Raw genomic sequence first — 20,718 nt, 5'->3', positions numbered from 1 at the left:
CAAGCGTGAATCGTCCAAGAGAGACCGGCCTCGGTGGCGTCGTGGTTAGGCCATCGGTCTACGGGCTGGTAGGTACTGGGTTCGGATCCCAGTCGAAGCATGGGATTGTTAATCCAGATACCGACTCCAAACCCCGAGTGAGTGCTGCGCAAGGCTCAGTGGGTAGGTGTAAACCACTTGCACCGACTAGTGATCCATAACTGGTTCAACAAAGGCCATGGTTTGTGCTATCCCGCCTGTGGGAAGCGCAAATAAAAGATCCCTTGCTGCCTGTCGTAAAAGAGTAGCCCATGTGGCGACAGCGGGTTTCCTCTAAAAAAAACAGTGTCAGAATGACCATATGTTTGACGTCCAATAGCCGATGATAAGATAAAAAAAATGAATATGCTCTAGTGGCGTCGTTGAATAAAACAACTTTACTTTTTTTCCGTCCAAGACGTATTTGTTGTCAGCGCATTCCCTCCGAAACTAGAAGTGTCCCGAAAAATCCAGTGATTAGCAAATGAATATAATGCATTTATTGGCTTGTTAGTGTGAAACACAATAATAATATACAGTGGTCTGTTTGGTACTCTGTTTTTATTTGGAGATTTAACCACAGCGATAATGCATTTAGTGGTACTTTGTATATACTGTAGTAGGTGCCACGCACCCCAAACCTTTTTCTGTCCTGGATGGAGGAGCTGGTAAAAGTCGACACCTGCGCCCATGACAGGCGTGCGCTACAGCAGCTTGCTCTGAATATCCACGTTAAAAACTACGACCTGATCGGACACGCTCCGTGGGATATGTTTTAATAAACATGTCCAGTGACGCGTTTTCAGGGCTATTTAGTGTATGTTATGGATGATGAATTTTAAAAAAATAAAAAATACGTATTTTTACATAGATTACAACTAATTTTGCGGGTAGAATAGTGGAAATGTATGGTAAAAAGGTCTCCCAAAAATCTCTATCATTTTTGACCGAATTTTAAACGATTTGCTCCAAGCACTAGGGGGCAGTTGACCAGGTTTCTGCCAGAGGGTAAAACGGGTATGGCGCCATACCCCCATTTTTTTTTTTTTTTTAAGTTAACTTTTTAACAAAATTGATTATTTTCATCATTACTGTATGATTTTCTTAACCCTAAGACTAAACTTAACCCATTTTCTTTCTGAGGGAGGTCCCCCATACCCCCTGCTGACTGTAGTTGCATTCAATTCCATAGCGCCATACCCCAAAAATTTCTTTCTGGCAGAAACACTGCCTTGTATCGTACACTTATGCAATTTTCAACATATGAAGTGAATTCTCAAACCAAAAATAAACGAACGAACGAAAACAATTTACGAAAACACTTTTATTTTGTTTTCTGTATGTACAAACTTGATAATTCTTTTCTCCAAGCGAGGTCACAGTCAAACGTTCAACAGACTGAGTTAAATCCCACCCCCGATATGTCTGAAGTCAAATATGTTTTGGACTTTGACCATTTGTCTTCTGTATTTTTTCAGACTGATCAATTTACGATGTGCTGCTCTTTTTACGAGAATTTGTTTTCTGTTAATATCAGAATGAGAAAACTTTGTACCCTTATGTATTAAACACCATGGTTTTGCGTCTAAAATATACACATAGAAATTAAAAAATTTAAAAAAAAATGCACTTTGGAGTAGTTATCCGAACCGACGGACTTTAATTTTTTTTTTTTTTTACATACTGTATCTACTTGGTATTTACCGACATAGCGTGAATACATCACATCAGATCAGTGTGATTCCAACCCCACAGTTACCATACATTTTCATGCATATTCATCTCTGTGTTTTGTATCCACAAAATGTTCACAATGACTTGCGAAGTGTAAGCCAAGCTTAAATTACTTTCCAGGCGTATGTTACATGTATAAAACTACGAAGTCAAGTACTCCAAATAATTTTAAACTTTGAATTCAATATTATAAAAATCTGTATAGGAAATCTTTCAGCAAAATTAACTTTTCTGCTGAATATTTAAAAAAACAAAAAACAAATTGTTTCAGTAAAAGTAACTTTTCAGTTCAATATTTTTCTTCTTCAAAAGCTTCACTTTATAACGGTCCTTCTCGACTTTCTGAAAGTAAACAAATATAATTATTTATTACCCATATGGGCTCAAATATACGGGGTAATATTTTTTCGATCTCTGCACAGTGTGCAGATTGCTTCTACAGTCACTGATTGGCTGGCTTTAAAAAGACAAAATTTGATTGGCAATTGCATACTGCCGGGACTACTTTTTGTTCATTCATGATTCCATTCATCGGTCAAACTATTACTACGAACTTCAAATATTTTTTTACGATACGAACATTTACGGAATTAAAAATCAAAATATATGTACAAATGTTTAAAAATATTTTTATTTTATTATTTTGACTGGGGTTTTTTGGAACTATTCTTTGGTGGATACTGTTGGGTGTGCACCGGTAACGGCGCGTATGAATATATTGTTATGGCTGATAGAACTTGTTAGTTGTTACAGCAGCGAGAACGTAACTATACTTTTAAAATCGTTAAAGATTGACAATGGGTAATAAAGAGAATAACCAACTCACTACGATGAATTACGGATTATCTGTCCCTCGTGAATTAATGCTGTAAAACCCTCGCCAGAGGCTCGGGTTTACAACATTAATTAACTCGGGAGAGATAATCCGTAATTCCTCGTAGCTCGTTAGTTATTTTCTAAATTAACAACCCCTACAATTAAGAAAACACAAGTATTCTGAGAGTACTAATAAAGCAATACATTTCCTCTCCCAGACATAACAAATTTTTGTATCTCCCAAATTCAAAGGCCATAACTCTGTAAAAAGTGGGTAAATCACAATGAAAGTTAAACATGATCTGTAACAGTACATGAATAAAGCTATATACCAAATGTCACCTCAATATCTTCAGGCATTGCAAAACAAAAGTCCGAAAAACTAATTTTCATATCTCCAAAGTTCAAAGGCCATAACGGTGATTATGGACTCACAATTGTGTCATGGTAAAATTAGAATCCTGGGACCATATTTTCGAACCAATCTTAGCGCTACGAAATCGTAAGACCGTCGTAAGCTATGACGCCACTGTAGCGTGCGCTTCGAAAGCCACTAGCCTGGGCCCATATTTTTGAAGTTATCTTAGCACAACGAACTCGTAAAACCATTGTTAAAGGGTGTATACTACCAAATCAAATCCCATAGACGACAATAGTAACATATGTGGCTAAAACTCCTACCTGCAACGTATCAACCGACATAAACGCCACGGATATAAATACTACCACCCCTTACACTTAAAGTGAAACAGAAAAAAATGGGGGTCAAGCTGCTCGTTTCTGAGATAACGGGTAGCGTCTATGACTACCCTAGTTTCGCACAAAATTAGAGTACTTTTTTTTACAGGTACCCCATACATGTTTCAAGCACAAGGCTACTTGACACATTGGTACTAGATGAAATAAAATTCCACATTTTTTTTACCCAGATGAAACTATTACTTTTTACAACTAACACACTCACATTTATAACCAATCACAGGACTTGTGGTGTTCACTTCTCTATCAAAAGTTGGGTGCACCTCCAACTTTGACCCAGCCGGAAGTTATTTGGTTTAGTACTACCTATAAAGCCATACATTAAATGTAATCAGATTTTGTTTTAACCTAACCCTTTCATCTTTGTCCTCCTTGATGACGTCATATACTTCTTGCGTCATGGGTTTCGACTCTCTGTAATAGCCTTGCTCATTCACAGTCGCCTCAAAAACTGCATAGTAGTCTCTGAAATATACAAAGTAGAAGGAAATACGTTTCGCTATTTCCGTCAGTCTGTTAAAGAGACATTCCTGAGTTTGCTCCATTGTAAGATGTTTCCGACTAATAAAATATTTCTACAATTAAACTTTTATATTAAATATGTTTTCTTGTTTAGAATATCAGTGTCTGTATATTCAATGTGTTTTAAGTCGTCGTAATATTTCTAAGAAGCCCAAACTGGATTTTGTCTTCAAATAATTTCGTACGTACGAAAAAACAATATTTTAGGAAATAAAAGGAAATTTAACCTAGTACAAATATTAGGAGCAGAAACACGTTTAATATACAGCCAAACTCTATATCAGATTTTGGTTACAATGGCAAACATTAATGTGATTTTTTAAACAATTATAAAAAAGGTTCACATGCCCCCTCCCCGCCCCCGCCCCACCCCCATCCCCGGGTTCCTACGGGCCTGCAACTAACCCACTGTCCTGGACAGACAGCCCAGATAGCTGAGGTGTGTGCCCAAGACAGCGTGCTTGAACCTTAATTGGATATACGCACGAAAATAAGCTGAAATAAATTAAATGAATGTATATTAATCAGGGAACATTTTGTTCAGTATCGCGTCACGATTCAAGACGCAAGTTTCAGAGATCGGTACACAATTTTAAAGCATTAAACAGTAGATATAGTTGCAAATCAATTTTCAATTGACTAGAAATATCGCTAATCAAGATTTTGTTAACAAAATGTTCCCATTCACATCTTTAGATAAAGTTACTTCTATAAACATCAATATTTATTATATGAGAAATCCACATTGATTAATATATACATTTTTCCTGTTGTTTATTAAAACAAATTAATGAGTAAGGTTCGAACATTGTGCAGCTGTCAGTCTGGCAGTGTTAAAAGAAAGCGCATGTTCTATGTCGTCTGTTGCCAGATCTGTAGTTCGCGCCAGCACAGATGCGGTGTGTTTTGTCACGTTCGATAACAGTATGTTTCATTTTCGACTGGTACCATACTGGACCCAGACCCAGACCCAGACCCAGACCCAGACCCAGATCTGGAGCTGGAGCGTTTTGGGCCTAAACCTGTCTGTGTGTATCTGTCTGTCTATCTGTCGATAGGTCGAGTGGGGGGGGGGGGGGGGGGGGGGACTTGTTTAACGACAGCACTACATGAAAGGTAGCTCCTTGTTTTCTAGGGAGTGGGTGCAACACTTAAAAAAAAGAAAAGTTTTGTTTAACGACATGACTAGAGCACATTGATTTATTAATCATCGGCTATTGGATGTCAAACATATGGTCATTTTGACAGTCATAGAGAGGAAACCCGCTACATTTTTCCATTAGTAGTAAAGGATCTTAAATATGCAAATCCCGCAAAAAAAGTTTTGATTTCGTGGTGCATTGGCTGGGTCGAGAAATAGCCCGAAAAACCGACGGGGGCACACAGGGACCAATTTGTGGAAACAGGCAACCACATGAAAACAAAATAAAATAACGAAAAAAAATAAAGAGGAAGCTGAATATAATTAAGGGATTGAGACAGGTCACCTGATCCATCCCCATGATGCGCCTCTGTAGCGTAGGCCTACTATGCTTTCCACTGGCATAGCTAGCATTTTATGTTGGGGGGGGGGGGGGGGGGGGGGGGGCAACACATATTGGGGGGTAACTCATATTGGGGGGGGGGGCAACCCACACTATGTAAGTATGTATAATTATATGTGTGTATGTATGATTTTATAAAATTTAACAGTGTCCCCCCCCCCATCCCCACCCACCCCTCCGCCACTGATGCTTACTCATCCCTCTTCTCCAACCTCCAGTCAACGTGAGAGGCCCGTTTGAGGTTCTCCACTCTATACGCCAACTTGCAGTAGCCGCCATCTTTTGGTTCTTTGACGTTTACTGAAAACAAAAGCAGAAACTGATTATAGCTCCTGAAATCATTAATATATATTAATATAGTGGCAAAGCACTTGCTTGATGCGCAGTCGGGATAGGATCGATCCCCGTCGGAGGGGGAGCCCAGTGCACCCACGTCTGGTATATCAAAGGCCGTAGTATGTGCTATCTTGTTTCTGAGATGGTGCATATAAAAGATCCCTTACTATTAATGGAAAAACATGTAGTGGGTTTCCTCTCTAAGACTATATGTCAAAACATTAACAAAATATTTTACATCCAGTAGCCGATGATTAATAAATCAATGTGCTCTAGTGATGTTGTTACAAAAATAGATAACCACGGTGTCGAGTAGCCTTGTGCTTGAAACATGTATGGGGTACTTGTAAAAATAAAAGGTACTCCAATTTTGTGCAGAGGTAGGTTAGTCATACCGTTTATCTCTTAAATGAGCAGCTTGACCCCGATTTTTTTCTGATTCACTTTAATGGTGAGGGGTGGTAGTATTTATATCCGTGGTGTTTATGTCGATTGATACGCTGCAGGTAGGAGTTTCAGCCACATGTTATCATTGTCGTCTGTGGGATTTGATTTGGTGGTAGACACCCGGTAGTCTCAGGCACATTTAACACCGTCACGTATGGTATGGGGTATGTTCAGAACGGCAAGCGGTCGCGGTCATTTGCTTGACTGCTGCTGTGGTTGGGGTTGTTGCTTTTTGGGGGTTTTTTTTTTTTGCGCCTAACGTTAGATGAATGTGATACGACAGAAGACAATGCTACCAGTGAGTTGTTCGCGAGCGCTTGGCCTCCTGCTCAATCACTGGATTCTATCTCGAGTGTCATCTAGCGTTATTCTATACTCTTCAAAAACAGTAGGGGAACTGTAATAAGAATTTATAATTGGCAAAATTGTAAGGTATATTAGCTGTGGGGAATGGTTATATGATAATAGTGAATTAATTGGGCAAACATTACAACCGGTAGTTCAGTATTACAGTAGGTTTTATGACCACCAAAGATCTTGAAGGACGATTGGGGTCAGAAGTGAAATTTGAAAGTTGACGTTTTTTTATCAGTAAATCGCAAATTCAAACAATAAAAATGACTAAAAACAAAACAATAACAACTGTATAATCAACAGAATGAAACAGATTGACAGAAATAATGTTCCACAGTGATTAATGGACCTTCCTAGAAATTGTCAAAATCGAGAATGACAACCCACGCACGTGTACGGGGCAACTGCGTGATGCATGTGCAACCATGAAATGTGTTTCGGTGTGTTGATAAACAGACCTGAACATTCTTTACTAGGATGTCTGTGGTCAAAACGTATGTTCGGTCTAATAGTTGATATTAACATTAATATTTCAGGTTCCCCTACTTCTTTTTGAAGAGTATATTAAGTGTTAGAATACCGCTAGAGATGACCGTGTGTAATACTTTGGCAATCGTCGACGATCAAATGGTAGCTAGCTACGCTGTCTGAAATACACATTTTTCACCCTAAATCTGATGCCACAGACCTTTAATCGGATTATTCCCGAGTCGAGCGTGCATGATACGACCACTAAACATTAGCGCGACAATCGAGTACCGTCTCCACGCACTTTGTTTTACGTCAGCACCACAATAATGGAGGTTCACATAGGGTTGTCGGGTTTCTTCGTCTAGTGTCGATACCGGTTATCAACATGTTACGTTTAATGTCATGATTGGACTCGAGAATAATCGAACTAAAAGTCTGTAGCATCAGATTTAGGAAAATATGCGTATTTCAGACACAGTAGCTGGCTACCATTTGGTTGTCGATGATTGCCTAAGTATTACACACAGTCATCTCTAGCGGTATTCTCACATTTAATAGAAGAAAACACTTGAGCTACACTCGATCCACATCTGCGATTTAGGTCTCACTACACAGTTTACTTCCGGGTGAGAGTTCATTGATGACGGTACACTATAGTTCCTAACTGTGACATATGTTGTGTTTCATATATTCACTTCTAGTAATTGGGGGAAAATTATAACAATTTGTATTTTTAATGGTAAGCCTTCTGGTTGGATTTTGCCCATGTTATTTTGTAATATTGTGTATTGACGTTTTGGGACATGGGTATATAGCGGAAGAGGCGGTCGGTGTGAATGGATTCCTGAACAGCTGGTTCGGACCGATACAACAGCCAGATGCAGTCATTTCGCAAAAAACTAGGACGGAAATGTTCCTAATTTTGGAGAGAAAATAAATGTTTAAATAATATATGTTCGCAATGGTGAATTTTGTTAGTGCCAACGAGAGCCACTTCTATTGGCAATTTTAATTTGAAGGTGGGCAATTTCACATGGATGTCAATGGCAGATGACATCTGTGTAGAGAGACCTTATATAATGTATGTTCGCAATGGTGTATGTTGTTAGTGCCAAGGAGAACCCGTTCTATTAACAATCTTCATTTGAAATTGGGCAATTTAACATGGATTTTAATGACAGATGGCATCTGTGTAGTGAGACCTTAGTAACTTTTGCTTTTAATATTGTTACGCAAATGGTGGTAACAGCCCATAGCTGTACTCACAATCGACTGGTTCATCTTTCTTGGCCGCCATTCGTCTTCACCCACTACCAGCTGTAGTTGCATACCCTGTACCATTCTGAAAGAAATCAAATACACATCTGTGACCTCAGAGAATCACAAACATTATTTTTAGTTACCAGAAGCTTAATTTTTTTAAAAAAAACCCCCACAAAACAACAACTAACACTGAACCGTCATTGTCGTGTCTTTAAAAATAGTTTGTTTTGTTTAACGACACCACTAAAATACATTTATTAATTAATCATCGGCTAATGGATGTCAAACTTTTGGTAATTCTGACACAGTCATCAAAATAAATAAGCTACATTCTCCTAATGTAGCAAGGGATCTTTAATATGCACTTTCCCACAGACAGGAAAGCACATACCACGGCCTTTGACCAGTTGTGGTGCACTGGTTGGAACGAGAAAAACAAATCAATTGAATGGATCCACCTAGGTGGTTCGATCCTGCGATGTAAGCACCTCAGGCGAGCACTCAATTGACTGAGCTATATCCTGGCCCCTGGTCTTTGAAAAGAAGCAAACACTATGAAGATGTACACGTTGATGGAATTGTTTTTCTTTAATGTTAAGCAACATCTTTTCTACTCTTGCTTTTGGTATATCCAACAACTTGCGATAGGACCCTATTCTGAAATGAATTTGTAAATTATTATCCAATTTCACATAATATCAAAACAAACACTCTGTATTTATTTAGATGTATAAAAACAAGAATTCAATTTTGAATTCAATACTGACGAAGGAGTGATTCTTTCCATTTGTTCTTGACGTCATCGTTAATGTTCCAACAGGGTCTGTAAATAATATGACGCCATATAACCATCAATAAAATGTGTTGAGTGCGTCGTTAAATAAAACATATCATTCCTTCCGTTGCCTTTGTTATTGTAAGGGAAAATCTGTCTTACGCATAACAAGACAGTACCTACCATTACAGCCTGTCTTCGATGCAACTTCAAATTTATCCAGGACTCATGTTCTTGGTTTGGGCTAAATAAAGCGAAAGAAATAATAGATTAAAAATAGTTAAAATAAGAGTAATAAAGCTATACAATGTGGTGTTAGTTTCTTTTGTTTAACGACACCACTAGAGAACACTGATTTATTAATCATCGGCTGTTGGATGTCAAACATTTGGTAATGTTTTTACTTAGAGAGGAAACCCGCTATTAGTAGCAAGGGATCTTTCATATGCACTATCCCACAGTCAGGATAGCACATACCACGACATTTAATATAGCAGTCGCATGGTTCGAACTTAAGGACGGCACCGACGGCAACTGCCGTAGTTGCAATATGACCGTTGATCAGAGGCTTCACAAATGGCAGTTTTTGTCGCTGAGTAAAAAATATTGCTGTTTTTATATTTGTTGCAAAGGTTACTCATTTAAAATTGCCGTAGGTAGGTTTAAAATGCCAGTCGGTAAGCATATTTCCTGTAGCAAAAACATTTCAAAATTGCCGTGGGTAACAATTCTTAAGTTCGAGCTCTGCAGTCGTGGTGCGCTGACTGGAACGAGAAATAACCCAGTGGGCCAACCGACGGGGATGCTAGACGGGGATGCAGCAAGCAAACTTTATCATTGGGCTACGTCCGGCCCCCTAAAATGTGGTGTAACCCAATAATTAGGTTTTTATTTGTTAGTGGGCGCGGCACATAGCCCAGTGGTAAAGCGCTCGCTTGATGCGCAGTCGTTTTGGGATCGATCCTCGTCGGTGGACCCATTGGGTTATTTCTCGTTCCATCCAGTGCACCAAAAGTAAAAAGTAAAGTTTGTTTTATTTAACGACACCACTAGAGCACATTGATTTTTTTTATCTTATCATCGGCTATTGGACGTCAAACATATGGTCATTCTGACACGGTTTTTTTTTAGAGGAAACCCGCTGTCGCCACATAGGCTACTCTTTTACGACAGACAGCAAGGGATCTTTTATTTGCGCTTCCCACAGGCAGGATAGCACAAACCATGGCCTTTGTTGAACCATTTATGCCTTGCGGAGCACTCACTCCCAGTGCAACACGACTGGTATATTAAAGGCCGTGGTATGTGCTGTCCTGTCTGTGGGATGGTTGTATATAAATGATCCCTTGGTGCTAATGACGTAGACCAGTGGTAAAGCGCTCGCTTAATGCCCGGTCGGTTTGGGATCGATCCCTGTCGATGTGCTCATTGGGCTATTTCTCATTCCAACCAGTGCACAATATATCATAGGCCGATATATCATAGGCCGTGGTATGTGTTATCCTGTATGTGGGATGGTGCATATAAAAGATCCCTTGCTACTAATAGAAACAAAATGTAGCGGGTTTCCTCTCTAAGACTATATGTAAAAATTACCAAGTATCTGACATCCAATAGCCGATGATTAATAAATCTATGTGCTCTAGTAGTGTCGTCAATAAACAAAAAACAAGAAAACTCCCTCACCCCCCCCCCCCCCCATCATTACCCCCCCCCCCCCCCGGTTTGTCTTTCTTTCTCTACTCTCTTTCTCCATCCTCCCTCCTCCCTCACTATCCTCTCACTATCCCTTCTCCCCTCGCTCTCCTTCTCCCTCTCTCTCTCCTCTCTCTCTCTCCCTCTGTCTCTCCTTCCCTCTCTCCTCTCTTTCACTATTCTCTCTTTCACTATCCTCTCTCTCTCTCTCTCTCTCTCTCTCTCTCTCTCTCTCTCTCTCTCTCTCTCTCTCCTCTCCTCTCTCCCTCTCTCCTCCCATCTCTCTCACTCTCCCTCCCATCTCTCTCTCTCTCTCTCTCTCTCTCTCTCTCTCTCTCTCTCTCTCTCTCTCTCTCTCTCTCTCTCTCTCTCTCTCTCTCTCTCTCTCTCTCTCTCGATCAATGTTTATTAGTGGCGTTTTGTTCATGAAATCTAGTATTTCACATTGCGAAGGTGTTGATATAGGCAGGACAGAGATATATTTCAATCCACGAGTGATTTCCCGAGGTGTGATGGGTGGTAAGATCGATCGCCACTGGTGGACTCGTTGTTTTTTCTTCCGTTAAAACTACCTCACGGTTTAATTAAAGGTAGTCGTGTTTGTATAATCCTGTCTGTGGAAAGGTGGACATAAAACAAAATCCACTATGCTATTCTAGGAGAATGCTTGTAATAGATCTCGTTCTGCTATTCTGAGAAAAAAGTACATATATAAGAACCCTTGTATCTATTCTGGAAAGAAGCAAGTAAAATATTAATGCAATTCTATTAAAGTACATATTATAAAAGATTTCTTGTTGGGATCCTGCAGGAATAATAATTAAAAAAAGAGTTTGTTTTGTTAACGACACCACTAGATCACAAAGATTAATTAATCATCGGCTATTGGATGTCAAATATTTGGTAATTTTAACATTTATATAGTCTTAGAGAGGAAACCCGCTACAGTTTTCCATTAGTAGCAAGGGATCTTTTATATGCATCATCCCAAAGAGGACAGCACATACCACGACTTTTGATATACCATTTGTGGTGATTGTGACATGTAGTCATCAAAGGAAACCCGCTACATTTTTCCAAACTCGGCAAGGGATCTTTTATATGCACTTTCACACAGATAGGATAGCACATACCACAGCCTTTGACCAATCGTGGTGCACTGGTTGGAAAGAAAAAAAAATCAGTTAAATGGATTCACCGAGGTGGTTCGATCCTGCGACCTCAATCACCTCAAGCGAGCACACAACCGACTGAGCTCAACCCCGCCCGTCCTACGGGAATAAGAAACAATATACAATCACACTATACAGCGAATTACCCCTGTCACTCTATACCTAATGTTACTAAACAAATACCCCTTTCCATTAACAGGGCAGTGTTTGTTGACGGAACCTCAACCCAGAAACCGGCCTCGGTGGCGTCGTGGCAGGCCATCGGTCTACAGGCTGGTAGGTACTGGGTTCGGATCCCAGTCGAGGCATGGGATTTTTAATCCAGATACCGACTCCAAACCCTGAGTGAGTGCTTCGCAAGGCTCAATGGGTAGGTGTAAACCACTTGCACCGACCAGTGATCCATAACTGGTTCAACAAAGGCCATGGTTTGTGCTATCCTGCCTGTGGGAAACGCAAATAAAAGATCCCTTGCTGCCTGTCGTAAAGAAGAGTAGCCTATGTGGCGACAGCGGGTTTCCTCTAAAAAAACAGTGTCAGAATGACCATATGTTTGACGTCCAATAGCCGATGATAAGATTAAAAATCAATGTGCTCTAGTGGCGTCGTTAAATAAAACAAACTTTACTTTTTCAACCCAGAATGTTTTACGACAATAAATATGGTTCAAATCAAATCGCTCTTTCGCTCCTAGACGAGAAAGTACGTGGCTATGTTTAAAATCTGTTCAATATTTGATGAACGGATGAGCACTGTTTTTGCTTCCTGAATTACTGCGGTGTTAGGAATACCGCGCTACGTTAAGTACTTAGTGACAACACATTAGTAACACGAGACACGGCGCGTCGGTTAAACAGAACCGTTTATTACGATCTCGTCGTTCAACATGGGGTAAAATACAAGATAAACAAAACACATATTACACATGGTTAACGCACGAGTTGTATAGATGTAAACAGAAACACACACACGCGCGTGCGCGCGCACACAGGAGAGAGAGAGAGAGAGAGAGAGAGAGAGAGAGAGAGAGAGAGAGAGAGAGAGAGAGAGGAGAGAGAGAGAGACACACACACACATACACAGAGAGAGAGAGACAGAAAGATACAAACACGCAGGCACACACGGAAATACATACACTGATACACACACAGACAGACAGAGAGAGAGGGGGGGGGGGGGGGCAGAGAGAGAGACCCACACACACACATTCACACATAAACACATACACACACATATATATATACACACACACAAAGTATAAAGTACAATATAGAGACATTGGTTATTACTCAAAATATTAAAATTGAATAGTGTCTGCATGCGTGCGCACACACACATACGCACATACAGAAAACACACACATACACATACACACGACAATATATAGGAACTAAACATATTAAAACAGACTAAACAGCATCTTGTTTGCTCTAAGAAAGTCTGCACATGCATTTATATAAAAGACATTCATAAACACTGCTAATTTCTTTAATACAGTTTTTTCTCTCCATCGCGAACACCACATATCATCACTGTTTGGACAGTGATTCGTGTGTGCCCCCCCCCCCCCCCCCCACACCGTCTTGAACACATCAACCGGGATATCGCGGGGATGTGCCCAAGACAGTCGTGCCTGAACCTTCAGTGGATGTAAGCACGAGTAAAATAGTTGCTTGTTTGAGTGATGCATGAGTGAATGTCAACACGACTGTTCAAACGTCCAGTGAGCCGTCTCTTGTACATGTTTTGATTTGTCTAACAACTTGTGGGAGTGGCAGTCCTCTTTACATGGCGAAACATTCACAGTAACTTATGGGAGCAGTTATAAATGTCAAAACATTTACTTTTAACTGCAGACTGCGCAGCAATGAAGTTCATCCCGTCTTTGACTGTTTGCTAAATATTACTAAGACAGCGCAACACCGAAATACACGCCGTCTTTGACTGTTTGCTAAATATTACTAAGACAGCGCAAACCCGAAATACACGCCGTCTTTGACTGTTTGCTAAATATTACTAAGACAGCGCAACACCGAAATACACGCCGTCTTTGACTGTTTGCTAAATATTACTAAGACAGCGTAACACTGAAATATACGCCGTCTTTGACTGTTTGCTAAATATTACTAAGACAGCGCAACACCGAAATCCACGCCGTCTCTGACTGTTTGCTAAATATTAGTAAGACAGCGCAACACTGAAATGCACGCTGTCTTTGACTGTTTGCTAAATATTAGTAAGATAGCGCAACACTGAAATACACGTTGTCTGACTGTTTGCTAAATATTACTAAGACAGCACAACAAGTCCAGCTGATCAAAGAGAAGCGCCTTGTCGTAAATTACTGAGTTTGTTTACACTGTGCATACAGGAGTTGGTAGGAGCTGATGTCACTTCCTTCCAAACTAGAGTACCGGACGCAACGAAAACAAAAAAACATGGCTGCCACAAGTTAGCAGGAATAATCACAGTTTTTTTTTATTAACTTTACAATTACGCGTTTTTCATTTCTTAAAGTGTCAGTATGTGTTGGTGGTCCGGGTATTATCTTTCCAACACAAAAGGCTCCTTTAAGTTTTCCTTTAAGTGCATAACAACATTACGCAACTAAGATGATCTTAGCCCCAAGGTCGCTTCGTGGAACGGGGCTCAGGTTTGTAGAGTAATCACACGTCGGGTCTGTTTTCGCGGGTTCAAACTAGAGTGTGCGACTTTAAATAACGGATATTTTAAATTCCTCATTTTTCACGGGTTCAAACTAGAGTCTACGACTTTAAAATACTAGATATTTTAAATCGCCCATTGTTCCCAGGACCTGGTCGCATTATGGATCTGGCAGGTAACGTATCTGTATGTACATAATTGTCGGTCCGCTCTGTACAAAGAGATTCTCCTTCAAACCGTACCCCGGCAGCTGTTTGACGTAGCACGCGGTGTCGTTGTTTATCACAATCCTGTACACGCCAGGCTCGACGACGATTCTAGTGACGACGTCCACGGCCGCGTCCCAGGACGTCTCGTATTTAACATCGGCTTTCCCGACCCCTTCATCAACACCACGACTGTCAAAGACGTTGGTTCGGCCACTCCCGCCATGGCACTGAACGTAGCCTTTGTAGAACGTTATCCGGATGCGTAACATAAGCTGCAGCTCGAATCCGAACGTCTGGTATGGGGCTTGGAATCTGAATTCGACCACCGACCCGACCTTCAAAGGACAGTCTATGCTGCGGAAGAACGGCAACATCGGCCGAATCCAGGTGTCGTTGGAGCAAGAAGACGCCAGGTCCTCCCAGGAACCATCTTCCCGACAGCGAACGCTTCTTGAAGTCTGCCCACAGAAGGCGAGTCCCACGTCGCACGTGTACGTTGCTAAGGAACTCACTACCCTTGAATCGAATTTCAAGGTCGACTGAGGGTACCATTCTGGATCAGGACATAATCGCGAAGGCTTGCACTGCCTCTCACATTGTTTGTATACGTAAATCCGTTTGTTCTGTGTCTCAGACGTGTTCAGCTTCTGCCAAATTAAAGGCGTTTTAGTTTTCGTTTCGTTTTCTGAAACATCGCCACATTTGTTGTCGACAATGACACCGCAAGTCAGAATTGAAGTCGTAAAGTTAAACGCCTTACACAGGTCCACTTTCCGGCAATACCTAGCGCAAGAAAGAAACGTCTGGTCCTGGGAAGCCAGATGTTGCATCATTTCACTGTTTAACTGCAACGTTGAGGTGGTTGTCACAATTACACAATGTGCTAACAACAGAACATTCAGAACAACCATTTTTCATACAGTGGTGCGCTTACACAGTTTAATTAAACACGCTTGATCCCGGAGATTCCCGAAGTCATGGTAACCGAATCATAAACAGTCTTAACAAAACAAGAACATTACGCTTCAAGTATTGCTTTCTTAAAATCGAATTTCTCAAATTATAAACATATCAATCTTTATTAAATTACATGGAATAGAATAAATAATTAATAACTGAGTGTCTAGGTTTCTTAATGAGTTATGAATATTAAAACGTACAGATATAAAATGCTAACAAATTTAGATGATACTTAAATATTAAATAAACACCACTTAAGGACTGGAAAAGTATGTAACTGTTGTCCTATGTATATAAACATTAAAAAAATGCATATAAAATTACCGAAAATTATTACACAAAATATTTCTATATTTGTTTGTTTTATTTTGTTGTTTTTTAAAGGTTTGGGTTTTTTGGTGTGTGTGTGTGTGTGTGTGTGTGTGTGTGTGTGTGTGTGTAACCATAACAAAGTACAACACTGGTTCGTTTTGCATGGGGGCGTCGGGTTTTTTCTTGTAGCGTTGGCATTGTTTAACAACATTTAAGTTTAATGGCATTACTGGACTCGAGAATAATCAAACTAAAACTATGTGGCATTAGATTTAGGAAAACATGCGTATTTTAGACACAGTGGCTTGCAACCATTTGGTTGTCGACAAGAATCAAAGCATTACATAGACTTTCCTCTGACCTTATCAGAACAGAACAGAACAGATCTTTATTTCGCTCAAGGCAGCATCAGTGGATTGTATACATATAACAAATATACTAAGTAACTATATAGATATTACTCTTGCAATCTTAACGTGTGTGTGTGTGTGTGTGTGTGTGTGTGTGTGCGTGTATGTACACACACACACACACACACACACACGTCAAGATTGCAAGAGTAATATATATATATATATATATATATATATATATATATATATATATATATATAGTTACTTAGTATAAATATGAGCATAAATAGATATAAATTTTAAACATCAATAACAGAAAATCAAGCAAAATGAAATAGGTTTTCAGGAAAAAAGTTACTATTTATAATATTAATAAATTCAGACAGTTTTTTAAAAATACTGACACGTTTGCAGTTGAAGACTTCTTTCATTTTAACCACATTAGGTCTCACGAAATAATATTTGTTTAGCAATCTCCTTCGCGCATCTTTGAGTGTATTGCATTAGCCCACATATCAATATCAATAAGGGGTAGGGCTGGAGGTGACTCGAGCTACAGTCAGTGATGCTGGAAGGTTGGAATTCCACTCAGTATAAGCCTATATTTTCTTTACTTACAAGTCTTACATACGAAAACAAATGCAAACATTACCATATTTATAACTATTCCATTTCGGAATTTTTTTTAATATTTTACTATTATTGTTTTTTAATGAAAAAAATCAAGTCTCCCTCCTTTTAAAGACTACACAATCACAAAGTTTGAGAGAGAAGTGACCTTAATCGGACGTAAAAAAATGGGTAGTTTGAATTGTTGTCGTCTTGGACTACACCTTATTAGATTTAAAAAGGGTGGAATTAATGAATGAATTACTGTTTAACGACACCCCCGTACAAAAATACACATCGACTATTGTGTCAGTAAATAGAGAATAATATATGAGTGGCCGTTAGATACCATTTATCTCACAACCAGTTGTTTTAAAATGTATCTAACGAGCGAAAGCAAGTTTAATACGTTTTTAAACAACGAGTTTTGAGTTAAATGGTATCTAACGGACACGAATGTTTTAACCTATTTCTTATATATCCTCAAACACCAGGTTTTAAGCAAATGTTAAATTTATTTACTAAAAGATATTTACAACCCTTTGTTGCACTTGTAGCTGACTTACGCATCACAGACACATGATTGTTAGGTTAACTATACGTCACTGTGTAATCGATTCCCATTGTGTGGTTTTTCATTGGATATATGGCATTGGTGACCAGTTCCTGCCAGAGGATAAAACGGGTATGGCGCCACACCCAAATGTTTTGGCAGATTTTTTAAAAAGTTAACGTCTTGACAAAATTACTCTTATCATTACTGTGTAATTTTCTTAACCCTAACCCTAAACTTATCCCATTTTTTCCCCCTGGAGGAGCCCCCCACCCCACCCCCTGTTGACTGTGGTTGCATTCAATTCAATAGCGCCATACCCAAAAATGTATTTCTGGCAGAAACACTGCCTGGTTATCATCTAGGAGCAGCCAGTCGTATGTCTTAAAATTGTTAACACACGTACGACGTGTGTAAACGGGGTATGTGTTATCATAAATAACGCATGGTGTTCTCACCAACGGTTGTGTAAGAAAGGTAAGCAGGGACGGATCCAGGAATTTTAGCACGGGGGGGGTCCAGTCTTGAGCCTTTGAAGGCCCCCCCCTCCCTCGATAGGAAATGTTCATATTTGAAGATAGCTTTAGATGGATTTGAAGTATATTTCCGTTATCAAAATCCTGCTTGGACGAGCAGGGGGAGTGGGGGGTCCAGACTCCCCTCGACCCCCCCCCCCGGATCCTCATCTGGTAAGTGTATGGAAATAGGCTATTATTTACAATAAGAATAACATATATATAACTATGTAAAACAACAGTGTAAAGATCTGCAGGTAAAAGTATAATACAATACAAACATCAAGGTAAATATATTTTCAAAACACAGACATTTATTTTAGCACGTGAAAATGGACACTAAGTTTGGTTAATCTACAAATCTGTAACACATTATGATAAAGTTATATTAGAGTGAAACTAATGTCTGTGGAATTTAAACGTGGATATAACGTCTAAAACTAGATTACAGTTTGGCTCAATAACCGTTACTTTAGAATTATGAAAACTATTACGAGAATGACAAGAAACGCTTCGGATGTACGAAAATTGATAATCTAAGTAATAAAATTTAAGTACCTTCTAATTTTAATTATCAGAACGGATCTAATAGTGAAAAATACGTCGTAGTGTTTAAACTCTAGCGTCTGTCACTTTTAAAACTTTGTATAGATGGTAGAAGAGCAAAAAAAAAATTAATAATAATAATTTTAAAAAAAACGAAGAGATTCAAAACGAAAAACCTACAAAGACTGGGCCATCTAGCATAAACATTTAATTTCTTTATTAAATATAACTATACATTTAGATTGTTGGTTGTAATAGGTTGGTGTATATTTTTAGGAGCAGTACTATACGACACTGTGTAACTCGGAGGGTGGGGGGGGGGAGGGGTCGAAGAGTGTGAGATAAAACCAGAAATTTACCGACATACCTTGCGTTTTCACTTTTTATTGAATGCGGAAGTACGCACATAATGGTCGGATTATCAAAACATAAGGCATTGCAATGGGAAAACGCTATAAATAGCATAGTATGATATCGCAGATTGATAGTGGATAGTCTCCATTTGCAATCTATATGGGTAATGGGTTACTATACTAAATTAATACAAAAAATGTAGATAGAAATATAAATTCATACCTTAAGAAGCGGCCGTCAAAGGGAGGTAATCGTATTAAACTGTTGCAATGTCAGACACTGGTTATTTCCCTTTGGTCTGAGCCGCGCTCCGTCAAGGTTTCACACCACCATTAATTACTCCATGCAGTTCAATATAATTTCTGTGAGAATATAGTATGTGAAAAATACATGTCATTGCTAATTTTAGGGAGTTCTCTCAACTGACAAGAACCGTGTAAAAATTCAACATAGGTCGATCACAAACATTTCCAGTTAACAACCCCCATGCTTGAGTAGATCCCTGTGTTGGTGACACCATACCACTTGCACAGTTGTTATGAACGTTAGCGAAAAAGGGATGGTTGAACTTAGGATTAGTGTTTATTTTGAGCAGGATTTTACTATAATATACAGTATGAGGCCCAGCGGGGTGGTGTGGCGGGGTGGGGTGGTGACTGACAGACTGCGATTGAGGGCGCGAAGCACACGAGCTTCTAGGGAAGGGTTTCGGATGTCCAACCCACCCCTGCACTTTTTTAAAATGTATTTCCCTGGGGAGCATGACTCGACACATCTATAAACTTCGCATAAATTCCTGCAGACGCACCTTTTGGAAGCATACTTACTAGGCCATTTTTAAAACTATATATAGTCTGGTCGTTGAAACCGGAAAAAGGGTCGGACCCGAAAAAAAAAGTATAGAAATAAAAATATGCAATAAGCCTTTTATATGCATAACAACTAGGCCCTATCTGTAATCATACTCAGTAATTCTACTTACCTCGCCTTCATGTAAAATTCTTTGATCTCATTGGTTGTTTGCCGTTGGACAAATCCCTTATCCCCCTGTGGGCGGAGCCAAATTCTCTTATACCCCGTCTGTAATTTCCAACAGTTTCCAGCCGCCCCAGTTAATGCTAAAGCAATAATTAGATTATAAATAACATTGATAATCAATCAAGTATACATAATTAATTTTATTTTTACTATAAAATACAATATTTCAATACTTTTAAAAGCTGCAATGTTGAACTCGGCCACCTAATTACGGTTGTGGTGTTATTGTATTAATGCGCGATTAGCAACAGTTTTTTTTTTTTTTTTTTTTTTGGGGGGGGGGGGGGAGTTTTTTTTTTTTTTTTTTTTTTTTTTTTTTTTTTACTACATACATTTCTGATAAAAAAAAAAGTGTTTTTTTTATTCTATTTTTATTAATATCTGTTTCAGACAATTTCGTATTACAAACATTTGAAGTTAAAAGCTCGTTTATCGATGGAACTATTTTTCGTCACTGGCAAGTGGTTTCGTTCGCGTCCGCGTGGTACGGCTCCGTTAATAAATTGTTAACAATTATTGTCTGGCGTTATTTTGATTATTTGGCTATATGGTTTAACATGTCGGCAAGATAAATTCGTTGTAGAAGCATCTCTCGGGGTATATGGCTTTTTATGTACCCTCTGTGTGCTCTTTTACCCCCTCGCCTTCGGCTCGGGGTAAAAGAACACACAGAGGGTACATAAAAAGCCATATACCCCT

General features: G+C 39.3%; 1 protein-coding gene across 2 annotated transcripts; it reads right to left on the bottom strand.

The window, feature by feature from the left end:
- Window positions 1–1,322: 1,322 nt before the first annotated feature.
- LOC121368192 lies at window positions 1,323–19,272 on the bottom strand. 2 transcript variants are annotated; one of them, XM_041492832.1, is made up of 6 exons: window positions 19,204–19,272; window positions 9,223–9,283; window positions 8,268–8,343; window positions 5,588–5,693; window positions 3,681–3,792; window positions 1,323–2,094 (listed from the first exon to the last, which is right to left on the bottom strand). In XM_041492832.1, the coding sequence occupies exons 3-6, from the start codon at window positions 8,296–8,298 to the stop codon at window positions 2,020–2,022; spliced, it is 324 nt and encodes a 107-aa protein (XP_041348766.1). In that variant the 5' UTR covers window positions 8,299–8,343; window positions 9,223–9,283; window positions 19,204–19,272; the 3' UTR covers window positions 1,323–2,019. The 2 variants fall into 2 exon arrangements, with proteins under 2 accessions (XP_041348766.1, XP_041348759.1); XM_041492825.1 differs by lacking the exon at window positions 19,204–19,272 and having other exon boundaries at window positions 9,223–9,314.
- Between the last annotated feature and the right edge of the window lie 1,446 nt (window positions 19,273–20,718).

This window comes from Gigantopelta aegis, chromosome 1 (assembly GCF_016097555.1).
Source record: "Gigantopelta aegis isolate Gae_Host chromosome 1, Gae_host_genome, whole genome shotgun sequence".
Taxonomy (NCBI): Eukaryota; Metazoa; Mollusca; class Gastropoda; order Neomphalida; family Peltospiridae; genus Gigantopelta; species Gigantopelta aegis.
Note: the sequence above shows the minus strand (reverse complement) of the source record. Positions and strands in the feature narration are given on the sequence as shown.